The following is an 18393-nucleotide window of genomic DNA, read 5'->3' as shown; positions in this document are numbered from 1 at the left end:
TCCTATAAATATCAATTAAATCTATCTGGTCTATTGTGTCATTTAAAGCTTGTGTTTCCTTATTAATTTTCTGTTTGGATGATCTATCCATTGGTGTAAGTGAGGTGTTAAAAATCCCCCGCTATTATTGTGTTACTGTCAACTTCCTCTTTTATAGCTGTTAGTAGTTGCCTTATGTATTGAGGTGCTCCTATGTTGGGCGCATATATATTTATAATTGTTATATCTTCTTCTTGGACTGATCCCTTGATCATTATGTAGTGTCCTTCCTTGTCTCTTGTAACATTCCTTATTTTAAAGTCTATTTTATCTGATATGAGTGTTGCTACTCCAGCTTTCTTTTGATTTCCATTTGCATGGAGTATCTTTTTCCATCCCCCTCATTTTCAGTCTGTATGTGTCCCTAGGTCTGAAGTGGGTCTCTTGTAGACAGCATATATATGCATCTTGTTTTTGTATCCATTCAGCCAGCCTGTGTCTTTAGGTTGGAGCATTTAACCCATTCACATTTAAGGAAACTATTGATATGTATGTTCCTATTACCATTTTCTTAATTGTTATGGGTTTGTTTTTGTAGGTCCTTTTCTTCTCTTGTGTTTCCCACTTAGAGAAGTTCCTTTAGCATTTGTTGTAGAGATGGTTTGGTGGTGCTGAATTCTCTTAGCTTTTGCTTGTCTGTAATGCCTTTGATTTCTCTGTCAGATCTGAATGAGAGCCTTGCCGGATCTCATTACTCATAGAGTAATCTTGGTTGTAGGTTCTTCCCTTTCATCACTTTAAATATATCATGCCACTTCCTTCTGGCTTGTAGAGTTTCTGCTGAGAAATCAGCTTTTAATCTTATAGGAGTTGCCTTGTATGTGATATGTCATTTTTCCCTTGTTGCTTCCAATAATTTTTCTTTGTCCTTAATTTCTGTCAGTTTGATTACTATATATCTTGGCATGTTTCTCCTTAGGTTTATCCTGCCTGGGACTCTCTGTGCTACCTGGACTTGGGTGGCTATTTCCTTTCCCATGTTAGGGAAGTTTTCAACTCTAATCTCTTCAAATATTTTCTCTGGTCCTTTCTCTCTCTCTCTTCTCCTTCTGGGACCCCTATAATGCAAATATTGTTGCGTTTAATGTTGTCCCAGAGGTCTCTTAGGCTGTCTTCATTTCTTTTCATTCTTTTTTCTTTATTCTGTTCCGCAGCAGTGAATTCCACCATTCTGTCTTCCAGGTCACTTATCCTTTCTTCTGCCTCAGTTATTCTGCTATTGATTCCTTCTAGTGTATTTTTCATTTCATTTATTGTATTGTTCATCTCTGTTTGTTTGTTCTTTAATTCTTCTAGGTGTTTGTTCTTTAATTTTTCTGCATCTTTGTTCAGCATTTCTTGCATCTTCTCGATCTTTGCCTCCATTCTTTTTCCAAGGTCCTGGATCATCTTCACTATAATTATTCTGAATTCTTTTTCTGGAAGTTGCCTATCTTCACTTCTTTTAGTTGTTTTTCTGGGGTTTTATCTTGTTCCTTCCTCTGGTACATAGCTCTCTGCCTTTGCATCTTGTCTATCTTTCTGTGAATGTGTTTTTTGTTCCACAGGCTGCAGGATTGTAGTTCTTCTTGCTTCTGCTGTCTGCCCTCAAAACATCATGTTTTTATTCCCTTCTCAATCTCTAATCCAAGTATGTGCCTTTATAATGAATTCAACATATACTTCCTGCATTTGTGATCAGACATGATTAGTTCACAGACAAACTCTGTCTTATGGGAAAGTTACTATAAGATCCAAAACTGAAATATATGATTTCCATGGGAAAACTGCCTGAGATATACCTGCTTTCTTATAAAATATAATGGTAAGTGATATGATGTCAGGAGCATCAACATTATGGCATTGATATGTGATCATCCCACACGTCTGCTGTCTGTGAAATATAAAACCCTGGGATCATTCACTTAATGAGCATTTATTGAGCTGTCACATGCACTACGTGTCATCGCTTGATATTTTATAGTGAAGAAGCAGGAACAGATTTTACCCTCCCAGAGCAACCATACAGGTAGAAAGACAAACATTAAACAAATATATACACAAAGAAATACGTGATTATAATAGTGATAAGTGTTATGGAGTATAATACAGGGTTCTAAGGGGGTAAGATAACTTAGACGTGTAGGGGGTCTGAGGATATAAAATTTAAACCAAGTTTTGAAGGATAAGAGGGATTTACTCACCAAATAGTAAAGGTAGAGACGCTGGGAATGCTCTGGAAGAGAGAGCAGCATGTGAAAAGGCCTGGGGATGGGAAGGAGCTTGGTGCACTTGAGGAACTTGAGAAAGACTGCTGTGGTTGGAGCAGGTTGGAGAGGGGCAGCAAGGAGGGTCAGGAGACATACAGGTCATGTAAGGATTTTGCCTGGAAAAGCAGTGAACAGGTATTTAGAGCTTCATGTAGCCATGAGACAAGATTTGATGTACACTTAAAGCTACTGTCTGGAGAATTGATGGCAGAAGGGCAAGAGAGGGGATGGTGCCAATTAGGAGGCCATTGCAGTAGTGCAGGTGACAGATAGTGATGACTTGGACTGGTGACATTAGAGTGGAGATGGAAGGAAGTCCTGATTTAAGATCCATTTTGGAGATAAAGTCAGCAGGATTTGTCTAGAGATGGGTAGATAAATAACAGGAAAGGTAGTTGGGCCTCTTTACCCTCAGTTTCTAGCTTAAATATGGGTTAAACCATAAAATTGTGGACTGGTTTCATTCATCCATTTAATTATTTGATAATTTATTTACTCAATAAAGATTTATTAAGCTCTTTCTGCCAGACATGCTCTAAAGTACTGAAGATACAATGTTCCATCATAGATGTCTGCCCAGAGATTGGCTTGGCTGACTATATATGTTTAGAAGATGGTGCTAAGAAGGGCTGACTTTTCAATTGTATCTGCATAGACTGTTCCCTTAGCTCAGCGGTTCTCATCAGGGACACTAGGGGGACCTTGGGGTGACTGGGAATAGTGGGATTGACAAAGTAGTGCTACTGGCACCTATTGTGGGGCCTGGTGCTGACAGTCTTGCCTATTCAAGGGACCATCCCTCTTGGTGAAGGATTGTCTGGCCAGGAAGACCAGTAACACTCCTGTTAATGAACCGTGATCAGCTTCACTCTGACCAGCCCTCACCAGCAGTTGGTCTTAATTTAATCTAAGAATTAAAGGGGGTATAAGTGGGAATGCCTTTATGTCACTGTTCTTCCCAGTCTTTTCACATGATCCTTTGGGCTCTCCAGAGATCTTTGACCTGCTCTTCTCCTGCTCTCCAGCTTGTGTCCAGGGGGAAACAATTAGAGTAGCACAATGGGAATAAACAAACCCTTTCTTTCTTGTGTTGTGTGTTCTTGGGAAGAGTCCTTAACCTCCACTAATTCAGTGTCCTCGTGTATAAAACGGAAATAATAGCACTAGTATCTACCTCATGCGGTTGTTGTGTTACAACCCGTAGGGACTTAAAATAGTACTTGGGCTTGGCACATGGTGAGCTCCCAATGGATATTTGCTGTTATCGTTCAACAGTATGGAAGGCAGTGTACCGGGCACCATGCAGGTAACACAGGCGAACACGTCACCACTCACAGCTTCTGCCCGGGAGGTCACTGGAAGACACACCTGTTACCCAAATGCAAGTCAGCATATGAAATGTTTTTGGACAAACAAACAAAACATTTGACTATGGTGATTCTTTGCTAACATGACTTCTGCTGTCTCTGTTCAGAGCCTTGGATTTCAGGTCCAGTGGCCTCTGCTCATTGGGTTTGTTCTTCAGCTTTATACTTGGAGTTCCAGGGGGAATTACTCCATTTTCTAGGAGATACTCCTGGTCCTGCCTTGGAGAGATTGCCTCCTCACAGTGCATTAGCTAGGCCCTGCTCTGGGTTCCTGTTTTCCAGCATGGCTACAACCTGAGGTTCATGGGTTTTGCTCCACCACCTTGGGCATGCTCTAATCTCTACATCAATGCTGGTTCTTGAGTTAACGTTGCGCCATTTTCTCTTCCAAAGTCCAATCTTTGATGTCTTGGATGCTAGCAGCTGCTCTCAGTGTCATAGTCAAAACTGTAATCCTCAAAATTTTATAAATGTTTTATTCAAGGTGAAACTACTTTCAACTATTTCTGATATAATTCACAAATATATATACAAGGAGCATGAATAATTCATTCTTGCTGGATAACACAAAATGAATCAGCATTCCCATAAATAACAACAGCAACAACAAAACTCTTTTTGATATATGGAGTCTCATCTTTTTATAGTTCTAGAGTTACCATTTTTTTCCTGTAAGCTCTAATGTTCTAGAGGTTCATAAATGATAATTAATGCTTCAAATATATAATTGATATGCCTCATATCATACAGATCCTGACACCAATTTATTTGTAAAATCTCTAATTAATTAATCTAAGTTTATTCATGAGACTGATTTAATTTGTGACTTTGTGTGAAACTTCACATAGCATACTAAAAATTTTCCAAAATCTGTAATAACTGCTGCTTAATTTTGTGCTCCATTAATCATGTGAGTATAGAAATATGTTAAAGTTAGAAAATTCAGTAGTTTCTCTTTAAGGCAGGATGTTCTATTGGAACTCCATTTTTTCCTTCTCAGACATTTATCATACATATAGCAAAAATGATAAAATGGCTTCATGTGCACAAGGATATTTTTAAATAATAAGAAAAATGAACACTAGAAAATGAGAAAGAGTACTGTCAGAGACAGTTGACTACATAATCTCCAACTCTACATAAAACTCTCTATATCCCTTAAATTTGTTTAATAGTTACACCTGACTTCTCAATATTCTTCTTTAGATACAAACCCCTTAAGAAATAAAACCTGTTGTCACGTATGGCTAAATTTTAGTGTTTTCCTTTTTGTTTTTAAGCACATGTAAACTCTAAACTTATAGTAGATGGGTAGCATGATTTTCTGACTTGGTTAATTCATTTAATCATTATTTCAGTACTCATTAATTGAACAAATGTTATGTCTTAGTTGCTGGGTTCGGTGCTAAGGTAACAAAGATCAGTAAGTCCTAATCCTAGTGATTTAGGATCTGACAATTATGGAGTATATAATATATTTAAGAAGCTACTATATATGCAGTAGCAATTTTATTAGTGACAATGGGCTTTTTAATCAATATTTGTTAAACACTTTAAGAATCCAAAATTGTTTGTAATATATACAGATTTTCTTGGTACCTGTGGTCAGAAACAAAGATAAATATGAATATATATCATATCTACGTTGGTCACATTCAAAGGAAGAAATCCCACAAAACTGTTATCATCGTTATAGAGACAGTAATAGATTTGTTGGAAGTTCTTTCTGTCTAATATTTAATTACTTTGTATCATAATTTGTCTAGGGCACACTGTATGATTGCGTTAATATCATAGATTCTAATTGGGAGAAAAACTTAGCTGTGCCAATAAATGAAATTACATGTACACATAACCATAGTCTTCATAACAAGCCCATATGAAGTTTTAAATAATCATTTTAGATGTCCATTTTATATGTAAAAGTAATAGAATTGAAAATAGTAACTTCAACATTAAAGGACTTACAAATATCCAGAATGCAATGGAGATGGGGGAAAGTTGGGTAAACTTTCAGACAAATTTACAGTTTTTAGTATCACAACTTTTCATTTAGGAGAGGAAAATACAGACAAGAGTAATAACTGGTGATCCCTGGAACATGTTATCATTTGATGATATTTCAGAACTTATTAAAGTAAAGAACAACAAAAAACTATCTTAGATTAATTTTATCTCACACTCTCCAATGTACATACAGCAAGTTTTATACCTTCACTCGATGCTTGACCAAATGACTCATACCTTCTAAATCTCTAGAAAAATGGACAGTGTAATTATTGAAAAGGCTGTACTGTGTAGTGATTGAAAGTATGGGCTGTGGAGTGGATGGCCCGCCTATGCCACTCAAGGCTGTGTAAAATTGGGCAAGTTACTTAACTTCTCTGTACTTCCATTTTCTCATCAATAAACTGGGCTAGTGGTAAAACCGTCCTAAATTATGAGAATTTATCAGTTAATATAAAGCTTAGCACACTGTGTGTCACATGGTAAGCGCTCAACAAATGTTAGCTCTTATGAGATTAAACTCCAAAGCTGAAAGTTTCTTTTAAAATCAAGTCAGATCATAACAGAGGAAGGAATGACTGATAAATACATAAGAAAATGTTTCGTTTCACTAATACTCAAATTCGTATTGACATGGGCTAACTTTTTTCCAATTAGATAGGCATTTTCGTTTATTGACAATAACCATTATTAGTAATGATGTGGGCCTGTCGGTACTTCCAAAATGTTGGAGGTACCACCATTTTGGAAGGTAATTTTCCTTGTCTTACCAACAAAATTTTAAATGTGGATACTCTTTGACCCAGTAATTTTACTTTTAAGAATTTATCTTCGGGCTTCCCTGGTGGCGCAGTGGTTGAGAATCCGCCTGCCGATGCAGGGGACACGGGTTCGTGCCCCGGTCCGGGAAGATCCCACATGCCGCGGAGCGGCTGGGCCCGTGAGCCATGGCCGCTGAGCCTGCGCGTCCGGAGCCTGTGCTCCGCAACGGGAGAGGCCACAACAGTGAGGCCCGCATACCACAAAAAAAAAAAAAAAAAAGAATTTATCTTCTAATAATACTCTCAAAGATGTGCATGCACGCACGCATAAACACTACTTATTTTAAATAGGGGAAAAATGCTTCTGACATGAAACAGTGCCCATGATTTAATGTAAAATGAAAAACACAATTAACCTAACTTTTGTATATTGCACAGTCGCCCTTTAGTGAGAAAAGTGTTTCTTTGTGTGTGTTTGCAAAGGGAAAAGTCTAAATGTTAAAAGTTACACAAGAAGTTGAAAGGACAGGCGTAAAGTTAAAATCGGTTTATTCCCAGGAGTGGAATTGAGATCAAGAGATAGGGGAGGACTTGGTACATTTCCATATTTTAAAATTTAAGAAGTCATTTTTTAAGCAGGGAGAAGAAAAGCCTAAGCCAGAGAATCACTGGTTAGGGAATTCGAGCCCCGAAGCAGTAATCTCTTGGACCTGGAGAAGAAATGAATCCCAGAGATAGTTACATATCCTTATTTAGAGAACCTCGAAGTCCACGGTCTGAATGAACTTCCTGGAGTAACCAAATCTAGTTGCTGAGTTGTGGGGAAGTCTTCACTTTATTAAAAAGGGCAGACAGATATGGCTCCTTCCTAGCTGGCAAGGGGTCACTGCTGCCTCCCAGGCACTGCCAAAACCTGAGTCTTAGTTTACCTGCAAAGACATGGAACATAAAGGAAATTGCTTTACAAGGAAAATCAAGCACTCAGCCCCAAAGTGGTATGTATTTTGGAAGGCCACCTCTAGCCCATAAAGGCATGTTCATTGCAGTTTAAAAAACGAGCCCCTCCAGAGAAATACAGCCTGCAGACTCACACTCTACACCCATGACGTGTGTTAACCTCTCTTTTTGTTCAGAAAATGTTCCTACATGGTTCCACACACTTTGTCAGACCTCAGTTAATATTTAGAGAATTGAAGAGTTTCATAGAAACCATTTTCTATAAGATATGTCTGAGAATATTTATGGTATACAGAAAATTGTATCCTCGGCATCTAGTGATACAAAGGCAAACAGAAAAGATGGAAATGTTTAGATTAATATAAATTGACCATTATGGAGTCTTATAATGTTTTAATATGCTTTATGTTTTGATAATAATTTTTAAAATAATCTGAAAACATATATTTTATATGAACACTGGTGCAAATCTATTGATGCCTAGTTTTTTCTTCTTTTTTAATGTGAATATCTTGTTTGTCTTCACAGAGTTACTGGAGGTGAACTGTTTGAAGACATAGTCGCGAGAGAATATTACAGTGAAGCCGACGCCAGGTAAGTGACTTGCCCTGGGCAAGATACAAGACTCAGCACTCAGATGACACTTGTTCAGTATATCTCTCTACAAATATATTGTGATGCTTAAGATTATAAGACTTTCATAATACCATCTTGGACTTTTCTTGATGAGACACTCTTAATTGATAGTTCTCTCTTAAGGATTTCCAAGATGATTCTTTGAAAAAAAAAAAAAAAACTATGAATCTGGCCTAAACTTTATTTTTATCTAGTATCTATAGTTAAATACATCTTTTATTTTTTAAAAAAGCCTAACTGGAATGACTTCTGATAAAGAAATATACTTTTTTATCAAAGTTATGAGCTCTCTAGATGGTAGGCTGCCCAGTAAGTATGGTAGCCACTAGTCACACATGACTCTTTTTTTAAAAATTTATTTTATTGAAGTATAGTTGATACTACGTTACAATGTTATATTTCTGCTGTACAGCAAAGTGATTCAGCTATACATATATGTATTCTTTTCTGTTATGGTTTATTATAGGATATTGAATATAGTTCCATGTGCTATATAGTAGGACCTTGTTGTTTGTACATATGACTCTTAATTTCAATTTCAATTAATTAAAATTAAATAAAATAAAAAGTTCACATCCTCAGTTGCACTAGCCCCATTGCAAGTGCTTCATTGCATGAGTGGCTAGTGGCAACCGACTGGACATAGCAGATACAAAGCATTTCCATCATCACAGAAGTTCCATGAACAGCCCATGTCTAATCAGAGGCCATAAAAAGAAACAGACTCCAAAAGGCCCAGTGGTCTCCTTCAGGCATTATGAGCTGTTTAATGCTTCGGAAATTCCATCAATGTCCTTGGAACTCTCACTTGAAAAATATTTATTCAGGTACTTCAGAGTATTCAAGAGGATTTCCCAACCTTGTTAATTGGCAAAATTTTTACAGAAGTTAAAAATGGCTAACATTTTGTCTAATTTGAGACTTCCTAGGCAATGTTTTTGGAGTGAAGTAACATTAATCTACTCGCTTAGACATTACTTAGACTGTGTGGTGTTAATTTCCTTGGCATTTCTTACGAATATTCTGCAGTTGGTACTCATTTTGAAAAATCTGGCCATGGGTGCTTGGCTCATTATTAGCAATATAAATGAGATGTTTTATATATATTCAGTTACTGATGGTCTCTGCCTGATGGTTCTCTAATGCTTTCAGAGCTTCCTAAGGCTGCTAATCCATCCCCCTGTAGCCTGGCCCTCAGCAGACAGTCAGCTGATAGAAGGTTCCCCATCCCTCCAAAGTAGCACATGTATACACAGGCTCACTTCCAAATTTCTAATTAATCTTTTTGGTTTAATGCTACTGTTTATGACATTTTGGGAATCTTCTCTGCACATGACTACACTCTAATTTTTTAATGGAATTTTTCCTGCCAAAGTCAAATAGAAAGTTCCATGTCACTTATGCTTCCTAATGAGTGAATCATCACTGGTTCAGTTTAAGCCAGATCCTCACATTAGGCCTCTGAAAAGGACTTCAGAATAGCCTTGGAAGTAGCTATTTGCCCACTTTCCAAGAGAGTAATCTTTTTAATCAAGGTAATAAAAAAAAGTTAGGGAATTTCCTTTATTTTGCTTTTCAAAGTTATGTTAAACAGGTTGTTATTGTGTTTCAAAATATTGGTTGAAATTAATCTAGAGACCATTTTCACTATTGAGCAGCCCTGCAGATAACAGGATAGACGCTTGGTTGGTTGGATCATTTCGTATGCATGCTTATATTAAATTTTGGAATTTACTATGGGATATATTTTAGGATAGGTCCCACACATAATCAAGGAGAAGAAACATTCTCTTCTCAACTACAAGCATAAAGAGCAAATAATTTGTAAAAATCTGTTTAGTACTAGTCCTCAAGAAGTTAAGAATTGAATTCATTCTCACTGGTAACATATGGTGAAGTTTATTTAATATGAATTCTTGTTTACTTCTTTATTTTCTGTTATTCATTAAGCCCAATAACTTATACCAGTGATTTGAGATGAGAGAGTGAAGTATTCCTAAAAAGTAGTATAAAGTGAACATTACTGTAGAAGGAAAAAGAGTCATATGATTTAACAGATAATTACCAACACTCCAATAAGCTGTATAGTCAAAAACAACCAATATGAAGCTGTTTTAGTGGTACACTTAATCGAGTTAGAGCTAGAAAATCACAATCATGATCAATTTTGTGACATGTTGTAATAAATCAGATGGTGATTACTTTCTTTTAATTCAAGAATTTACTTTGGAGTAGTATTATTTTGTACATTAAATGATTGAAAATGTCCTCATTAAAGTATTTGCTTAATCCTTATATGAATGAATGTAGAATGAATTAATGTCTGTATATACTTGCATTTGAATCGCATCGTGAACTTGTACAGAATTCATCAGTGTGATATGTTCTACATTACTGTATGTCATATGACAGCTCATGGGACCTTATAGGCGCCCATCGATGACGTCTACCATAGAATTTAATTAGCAGTCTATTTGACATCAGTGAGCCTTTAATAAGAATAGCATAAATTGTGCATTTTAACATAGTAATAAGCATAAGTTTTCCTTCACTGGGATGTATAAAAATGTGTCTAACAACCACCAGTGCTCCAGGGGATTTTACATTTTATTTATTTTTTGTAAGTTCTTAGCCCTTCCCCAGAGTATGACTATACTGAAGAGAAGTTTATTTTATGCCGTGGGTTTACTTTAAATTCTCCCTGTTATTGGAGACGTGCGTTAGTTTTACTATTAATATATTATACAAGCAGCACCATTTCTAAGTCAAAATGGTAAATGTCTCCCTCCATTTTTTTGACCTTTGTTTCACCTGCCACTTCATCTGTGTTTACCCTCTTGTTTCAACACCTATGTTTAATTGTGACCTCAGATTTTAAACAGTTTAGATGTGTATGAGAAATACCCATAAATTTTATTTCACTGAAGAATTTTCCCAGAACACTGTGGGAATTATTTATAAAATTTTCTCCCTGAATATGGAAATATTGACTTCTGTATACAAATGATTTAATTTATGGAGTTGCAATGAAAAACACACACAGCTTAAATTGTTTTGTCTGAATATGTCACAAATTCTATGTTGGATGTCATTTTTGTTAGAACCAGAATTAGCTTTATTCAGCATTATTTAATTCCACTGTAAAGCTAAAAAAAATGTGAAAAATATAATTTTTGTTTGTTGTTTGTTTCGTTCAGACTTTCATTTTATTTTGTATTCAATGTGATTATGTGCCTTTAAAATGTTCTCCCTTCCATTCTGCCCTTGTATCTTTACAGTCATTGTATACAGCAGATTCTAGAAAGTGTAAATCATTGTCACCTAAATGGCATAGTTCACAGGGACCTGAAGGTCAGTATATGGAGTCCATAAATCTGAATCAAAGGAAGTTTTTGTTTTTTTTTTTTTTTTTCTGGGGAAAGGGCAGAGGGTGGGTATTTAAAATGGTTCCCTTGCCTTTCCCAACTTTTCCCTAAAATGACTAAATGATGAAATGATAATGCATGATGGCTCTTTCAGTTTGCTCATCTACAGGCTAAATATACATCATAGCGAAAAGGGAAGGACAGTATTGAGAACACAACCTGTTACGTTTCCAAGGAGTAAACCGCCAGAGGCAGTTTGGGGGCAGGCTTTCCTGAGATGACCAGCACTTGCCTGGAGATAAACTTGGCCTGTGATGTATATCCACCTGTAGATTTAAACACCACTTCTGTTCTGAGACCATGGGTTGCTGTAGCAGAACAACTGGTTACGCATTGCTCCATTTGAGTCTGATGAACCCTCAGGCAAGAGATAATAATTGCCAGCTAAATTAAAGCATGCGAAGTTAATGATTTCTCAAAAATTCATTACATATCCTAATTTAACCTTAATGGTGCCTTGACTGCTAATGTGACAGCTTTGGAATGATACTAGAAAAATGGGAGAGAAGAGAGAAACAGCTTTTTTTGTGTGGGGTGGAGGTGGAGCACAAAAGCTATAAAAATAATAGTTGTGTTCCAGTTCATTTCCTGTGAGGATTTATAACCAGGAAATGAGCTCCTGAATTAAATATTTTTAAGATGGATTTTTTCTAGAACATGTGGACCCAGATTTTGGCTCACATCTGGCAAGATCCTGATTGTTCTGAGGTAGTAGTCACTCTACTTGAGCATGTTTACATTACTGAAGATGTTTAAATACAACCCCAGTTGTCTGCTGGTTTTGCACTTTAACCCAGTCTCTCTGAGGCTATACAGACAGTGAGTGTAAGCTTGGAACTAACACACGCCCCCTGGTGTTTGCATGCAGTCATTGCATTCAGCAGATCCTGGAGGCTGTGCTACACTGCCATCAGATGGGCGTAGTCCATCGGGACCTGAAGGTGAGTAATGAATGCCCTTGGAGAAGACAAACCACCACACAATTCCTAATGACTGTTCAGCTGCAGTTATACCTGTAAAGGCAAAAATATGAGCAGTAAAGCTGCGTGGACTCATTCCGACACATTACAAAGACACTTTCCCTCACCACAGTCATCTCTTCTCTAATGCACACTTGAGACTTACATAAATCCCATTTCATCCAGAGAGAAACCATTGCCTAACATTAACAATAAATAGGTTATATTTCCTTCTTCCTAACAATGGATGCAGCATTTAATGTGATTTTGAGTAGGACTGATGATCTCTTTCTTTCTAAACTTGTTCTGTGGACATAATAGTATGTTTGTTGATCAAACATGTGATTTTATAGTCATATTATATTTACCTAGTATGTAAATGGTTATCAGAATTATAAAGTAAATAGAGATAAATGTATTAGGTAGATTTTTGGCCCAAGTGATTGGTGCTAAAGAATCCCATTCTGGGTACTGAAGTCTCTTTCCCTTAACATTAGTCCCAGGAATTCTGAGGACATTGAGGCTCCCTGGGTTTTTATTTATTTATATTCCTAGGGGCCAAGATACAATTGCCTTTTAAAACAGATGGAAAAAGGGTAAAACAAATTTTATTATCAAATAGTATATTTGATACTAATACTTTTAAGACTTGACTCAACTTCTTATAACCATTGAGGTTGAAAATTGTTTAGATCATTTAGAAATTAAATATTTCAGAGAAGTCTATCCTTTTATTAATTTTCTGACCTATTCTCTCAGCATTCTAATTTTACTTATGAAATTTGAGAGAAATAGTGAAGGCCTAGAAATTTAAATGGAGAGAAACTCCTGGGTGGGGGAAATAGCAAATGTGAGCACTGTTTAGTTGTGGTTTTTCATCTGAAACCTCAGCCTTTTCCAGGCTTTAAGTACAAAGGTGGCAAAGGATAACTTAGAATGTCTTGAACTGTAATGTGTTCAGTGGGAGAACCTAGGCTGGTTTCTCTAGACTTCTCTAGTTATAGTAAATTGTAAATCTGTAGTTTCCATTCATTTATATGTTCTACAAGAATATATCTCTAACGATCCACAGTGAGTTACTTGAAGATGTGATTTTTAAGAAAAACATTGCCTTAGTTTTCTAGAATCTTCCTTTGATTTTCAGTTTGAGTCTGAGAGCTTTGCATGTCTAAAGGAAAAGTAGGTTAATGGCTTGTTCTTTTGGAGAACCAAGATAGGACTGTGTCCATCTGGTAACACCATATTTACCCATCAGGATAAAGGAAAAATAATATGTTCCCTTGAAAATCCATATATGTGGCAATCAGCTCAAAAATTCCTTACTAGCCATGTAAAGACAGTGACCCTTTTTGTTACTTCGTAGTACTCACAGTGCTACTTTTCCTTTTTAAGTGAACGTATGTAGACATACATATTATTTTTGCTATTTAATAAAGTTATCATTTGAAACATTTTACTACATTTATGTAATTATAAGTATACTCTAAAAGCCAAGGATGAAAAATGTGAATTCTATTCCATGACTTTCAAAATAAATTTTGTGAGGTCATGATATTGTACTTTTGTAAGTGTCCAAACTCAGCAGAGCTCTTCAAAGACCGGAACTCCTTTCCTTCCTTCCTTCCTTCCTTCCTTCCTTCCTTCCTTCCTGCCTGCCTGCCTGCCTCCCTCCCTCCCTCCCTCCCTCCCTCCCTCTCTCCCTCCCTCCCTTCTTCCCTCCCTTCCTCCCTTCCTCCCTTCCTTCCTTCATGGCTGCATTGGGTCTTCGTTGCTGCACATGGGCTTTCTTTAGTTCACCAGGGAAGTCACCAAAGACTGTAACTTTAATCAGAGATGGCAGTGAGCCTAGGATGTGGGTAGGGAAGAAAAATATATTTTCTGACATATGAGCTAAAGTCACTAATTAAAAACTCAGGAAGGTGATTTCCAGAGAGGCTACTACTAAAAGAAATAGGCTGCTGCATCACGCATCAGATTTTCTGCAAGGGAAAAAAGTGTTTTTGCTTTCCATTCTTACTCTGATTTTAGGAGAGGATAGAGATGAACTTCTGATAGAGCTTGTTATAATTTCTGTACTTGTCTTAGTTTCTGTCAAATTGCTGACTTGGATAAACTTCAGTTGAGTCAATTCTCATGCTTGTTTCAATAGGCCATGACATAAATATACTAAGAGAGGCCCAAACTTGTGCGTGAGAGACAGCTTATGCACACCTTAAGCGTGCTCAGTCACTGGCTTTGATTTGTGTCTTTACTATCCACCATACATAGTCTGATAAGTATGCAACTTGCAATAGCATATTTACCGATATATTAAAATGAAAAAGATCAATTGCTGAAACCCATTATCAGGCTTTAATCAAAATATTGCCCTTACTACTATTGGGCCATATATTTTTGTTTGCCTGTCATGTTTCATGTTAATTCATGTACACTACAGGCATGCAGTTTAATTTGTCCATATCAGTGAGATAAAAACACAGGAAGTATTACATTTTTCATCATTATCACAGACACCTGTGAGAATAGGAGTACTGTACAGTTTGTTTATAAATCCCTCCTAGGATAATAGCTATTTAACATATTGTGTTCCTTTACAGTACCGAATGTGGGACCTTATACGTAGTTAATACTTGCAGCATAGTCCTTTAATTTAGGAATGAATAAAGCTCAACCAAAAGCACATTTATAATATAAAGGACAACATTGAATAAAACAGATTGTTGTGTATGTTAATGTTGAATAAAACAGAGGATAAGCATATCCTCTTTGATACAGTGATAGCATACAGATCTCGGTTTGAACATTTGAATAACTGCCACACTTGGGGGCTTATTAGACAGTAGAATCCACCAGATAGAAACTTACCGAGACCTAGAGACAAGGCTAAGGCACAGCAGGCACAGCAGAAACAACAGGAGAAAGTTCAGGGTGATGGGATGTTGGCATAACAGAAGCATGTCAGTCAGCACCTGGCAGTATCCATTGGATACATGGACCACAACCTTTGTCTAAGGTGCATTCAGTGTCAGGCCAATTGATGTAGATTCAAGCAGTATTGGGGAGATATAGCAGTGCTAACGTAATTATAGGACTATATAGTTCAGGGATATGACTCTAGTCTTTGAGAGGGTTTCAGTCAAAGCAGAACCTTAATAATAAAAATGGCCATAGCTGTCATTTATGAAGCAGTTACTATATACCCTGTACTGTATCATCGTATTAATCTTCAGAACAACTTCATGAGGAAGGCACTATGACCACCCCCATGTTACCTAAGGGGAGATTTAACAACCAGGAGTAAAATAACTTATTCAAGGTCACTCAGCTAGTAAGATAGGATCTGTGCCCAAGCAGTTGGGTTCCAGGGTCTGCAAGCTTAATCACTACCACTTCTCAATTCAGTTAGATAAATGAATTGAAAACCATTATAGAGATCAAAGAATAGTTCAAAACAATGATGGTAAAATAATCTTGCTAGCAATATTAAGAATTATTTGGGAAAATGGGTCTAAATTTAGTGAGTCAAGGGATTAAAATAATCCCCACCTATGGATTTTCATAGCTAAACAAAATTCGTATCATTAGGAATAAGAGAATAAGGCATATTTAAGATTTAATGTAGAGTAGGAGGGCAGCATAATTTGACAAAAGACTGGTATAAAAAGCAAAAACGTCCTATTTAGAAAATCAGTAAGGTGGCATTGTCCACAGCCTTTGGAAAATGAGGCATCGAGAAGAACGAAATGGATTTGCCACACTTAATTTTAGGCCACATCAAGACAATCACTTTGGAGCACTTAAAAATAGATTGTTTATGAAGAGTGGTGTTGGATATTTGTGAACTCTGCTGATTAAAAATTCAAGTATCAAAAGAGAAGAATAAACATTAATCAAACATTTCTTGAGCATCTACCAAGGCCCTGTCTGGGCTGTGGGCATATATTACAGAGCAAAACAAAACCAGACCTTGTATGTATGGAACGTATAGGCTGGTGAATTAAAGATCACTTAAATATATGTGGAAAATGTATCTGTGCTGTGCGTCCCAGAAAGAAGGAAGTACATCAGACAAGCACTGCATCCAAAAATATATTAGGTCGAAAAGAGGCTGCAGTAACAAGTGACAGCTCTCGATGTCACAGGAAATAAAGGCATATCAAGTCAGATGTGCTGTCTCATTTAAGAACTGGGAGAATACAGTTTCTGTGAATCAGTTGACAGAACGAAGTGAGTCAAAGGAGACAGTTATATAGTTGTGCTTTTTCAAGTAACCACATTTCACACAAAGTAGTAAGATTTCTTCAGTTCAGAGTGTATCAGAAATGGTTACTAAACTACTTCATGAACAGCTATCTGGATAGGAGGCTTCACAGCTATCTGGATAGGAGGCTTCATACATACAACTGAATCTTTTAGCAACAAATCAGCACCAGTGAATTGCCTCAGTGGAAAATACTGTCTTTCTTAAAGCCTATCTCCTGAAGAACAATGTTTAATGGAAAAATCATTAGATGGGTAGATGGATATGAGAGTGATAGGTAGGTAGATAGATGGATAGTTGAATAGATATAGATATTTAAATGAAGATAGTAATTCTGGAGATTTGGGGGGATTTTTAACACTTTCATAGAAATGTCAATAAAATCGAATGTATGACCAGAAAAAAAAAAGGAATTCATTTTCTGGGAATCTGACAAGCATTCAGTAAATCCTTGTCACCATGGGTAGTAGATATATCAAATAGTGAATTCTACATTTAGCATAATTATAAAATCACAATTATTCCCCTTTTCTCAGAACCATCTTTTTAAAAATGTTTAAAGAACACATCACTTGTACGTAATGTATGTCTAGCTATATTAGAAACAAACTATATACATATGACAAATTCCATAATTCATTTAATCATTCTAGTATTTTTTTATGGAGTACTTGGTGTAGGTCAGGCTGTGGAGAAACAGCTAATTGGGCAAGTCCCACTGGGGTTCTTTCAAGCTACTTGATAGTGTGTGCTGATAATGCAGAGGCAAATCAAGAAACAGGGATGGAATACTGAGTGATTCTTGTGAACTTGCTCATATATGCACGATGATAGAAACAGTACTTCCTCATCACAAACTCACAGTGCATGCATCAGCTAGAAATTCCCCATGCTAAGTACATAAATTCCGGTATCCATGCCATGTGAAAATAAAAGCAAAAGTCACTTGTACCATGTGCACAAAAGGACCTCCACTGTGTGCATGAGCGAGCCTGATACTCAGGCTTTTCAATTCATGCAACATTTCATTTAGTTGATTTCTAGGAGCTTTGTTCACACCTTCTTTGGCAAAGGAGAAGTGACTGAAAATGCACCAAAGCACTGGCTGGTTGACTTCATGTTGAAATATTGAGACTTTCCAATAGAAGAAAGAAATTTTAAAAGACAATTTTACTTCTTAAAAGCTAATATCAAAGGGAATGTAAGCATCAAATAATATAGAATAATAAAACTAATAACTTGCTGTTTTATAATATTCATTTAAAATGTTTTGCTTTTTTAAGAAAGTAAAACACACATGATTTCACTACCCTTATAATTTCCAAGTGTTTGAGTTTCATTGGTTAGACAGATATCACAAACGTGCACAGATAAACCTGTGATATCACTAATGTTGAAGATGTTAATGTGACTCATGTTAAAGATGATCATCGCCTTTGCTGAATCAGTTCCTTAATAAAGATCATGCTAGTTTAGAAATCCTCATGATGTGTTTATGAGATTTTTGAGAAACAAAATCAAAATTATGTCTTTTTCATAAGTTTCCCCTTGTTTTATTTGATTATGGGTAATAAATATTTTTGACTGCTTTAAGTTCTTCTAAGAATATCTGCTGAATAGACTACCTTTTGAAAATGAATGATTTTTATACCACCAGAGGAGCTTCCTCAGTATCACGTCTTTTAGAAGGAAGGGATCAGGAAATCTGGCCTCAAATCCTTGCTTCATCGTT

General features: G+C 36.5%; 1 protein-coding gene across 26 annotated transcripts in view; it reads left to right on the top strand.

The window, feature by feature from the left end:
- The window catches only part of CAMK2D (calcium/calmodulin dependent protein kinase II delta), a 301130-nt gene that overhangs the window by 208405 nt on the left and 74332 nt on the right, over positions 1-18393 (top strand). For all 26 annotated transcript variants that reach the window (XM_067036558.1, XM_067036562.1, XM_067036555.1 and 23 more), the window contains exons 5-6: positions 7909-7974; positions 11295-11367. In XM_067036558.1, the coding sequence (XP_066892659.1) occupies positions 7909-7974; positions 11295-11367 (139 nt within the window). The remainder of the gene's footprint in view (positions 1-7908; positions 7975-11294; positions 11368-18393) is intronic.

This window comes from Kogia breviceps, chromosome 6 (genome assembly GCF_026419965.1).
Source record: "Kogia breviceps isolate mKogBre1 chromosome 6, mKogBre1 haplotype 1, whole genome shotgun sequence".
NCBI lineage: Eukaryota > Metazoa > Chordata > Mammalia > Artiodactyla > Physeteridae > Kogia > Kogia breviceps.
This window is presented reverse-complemented; position numbering and strand designations above follow the sequence as displayed.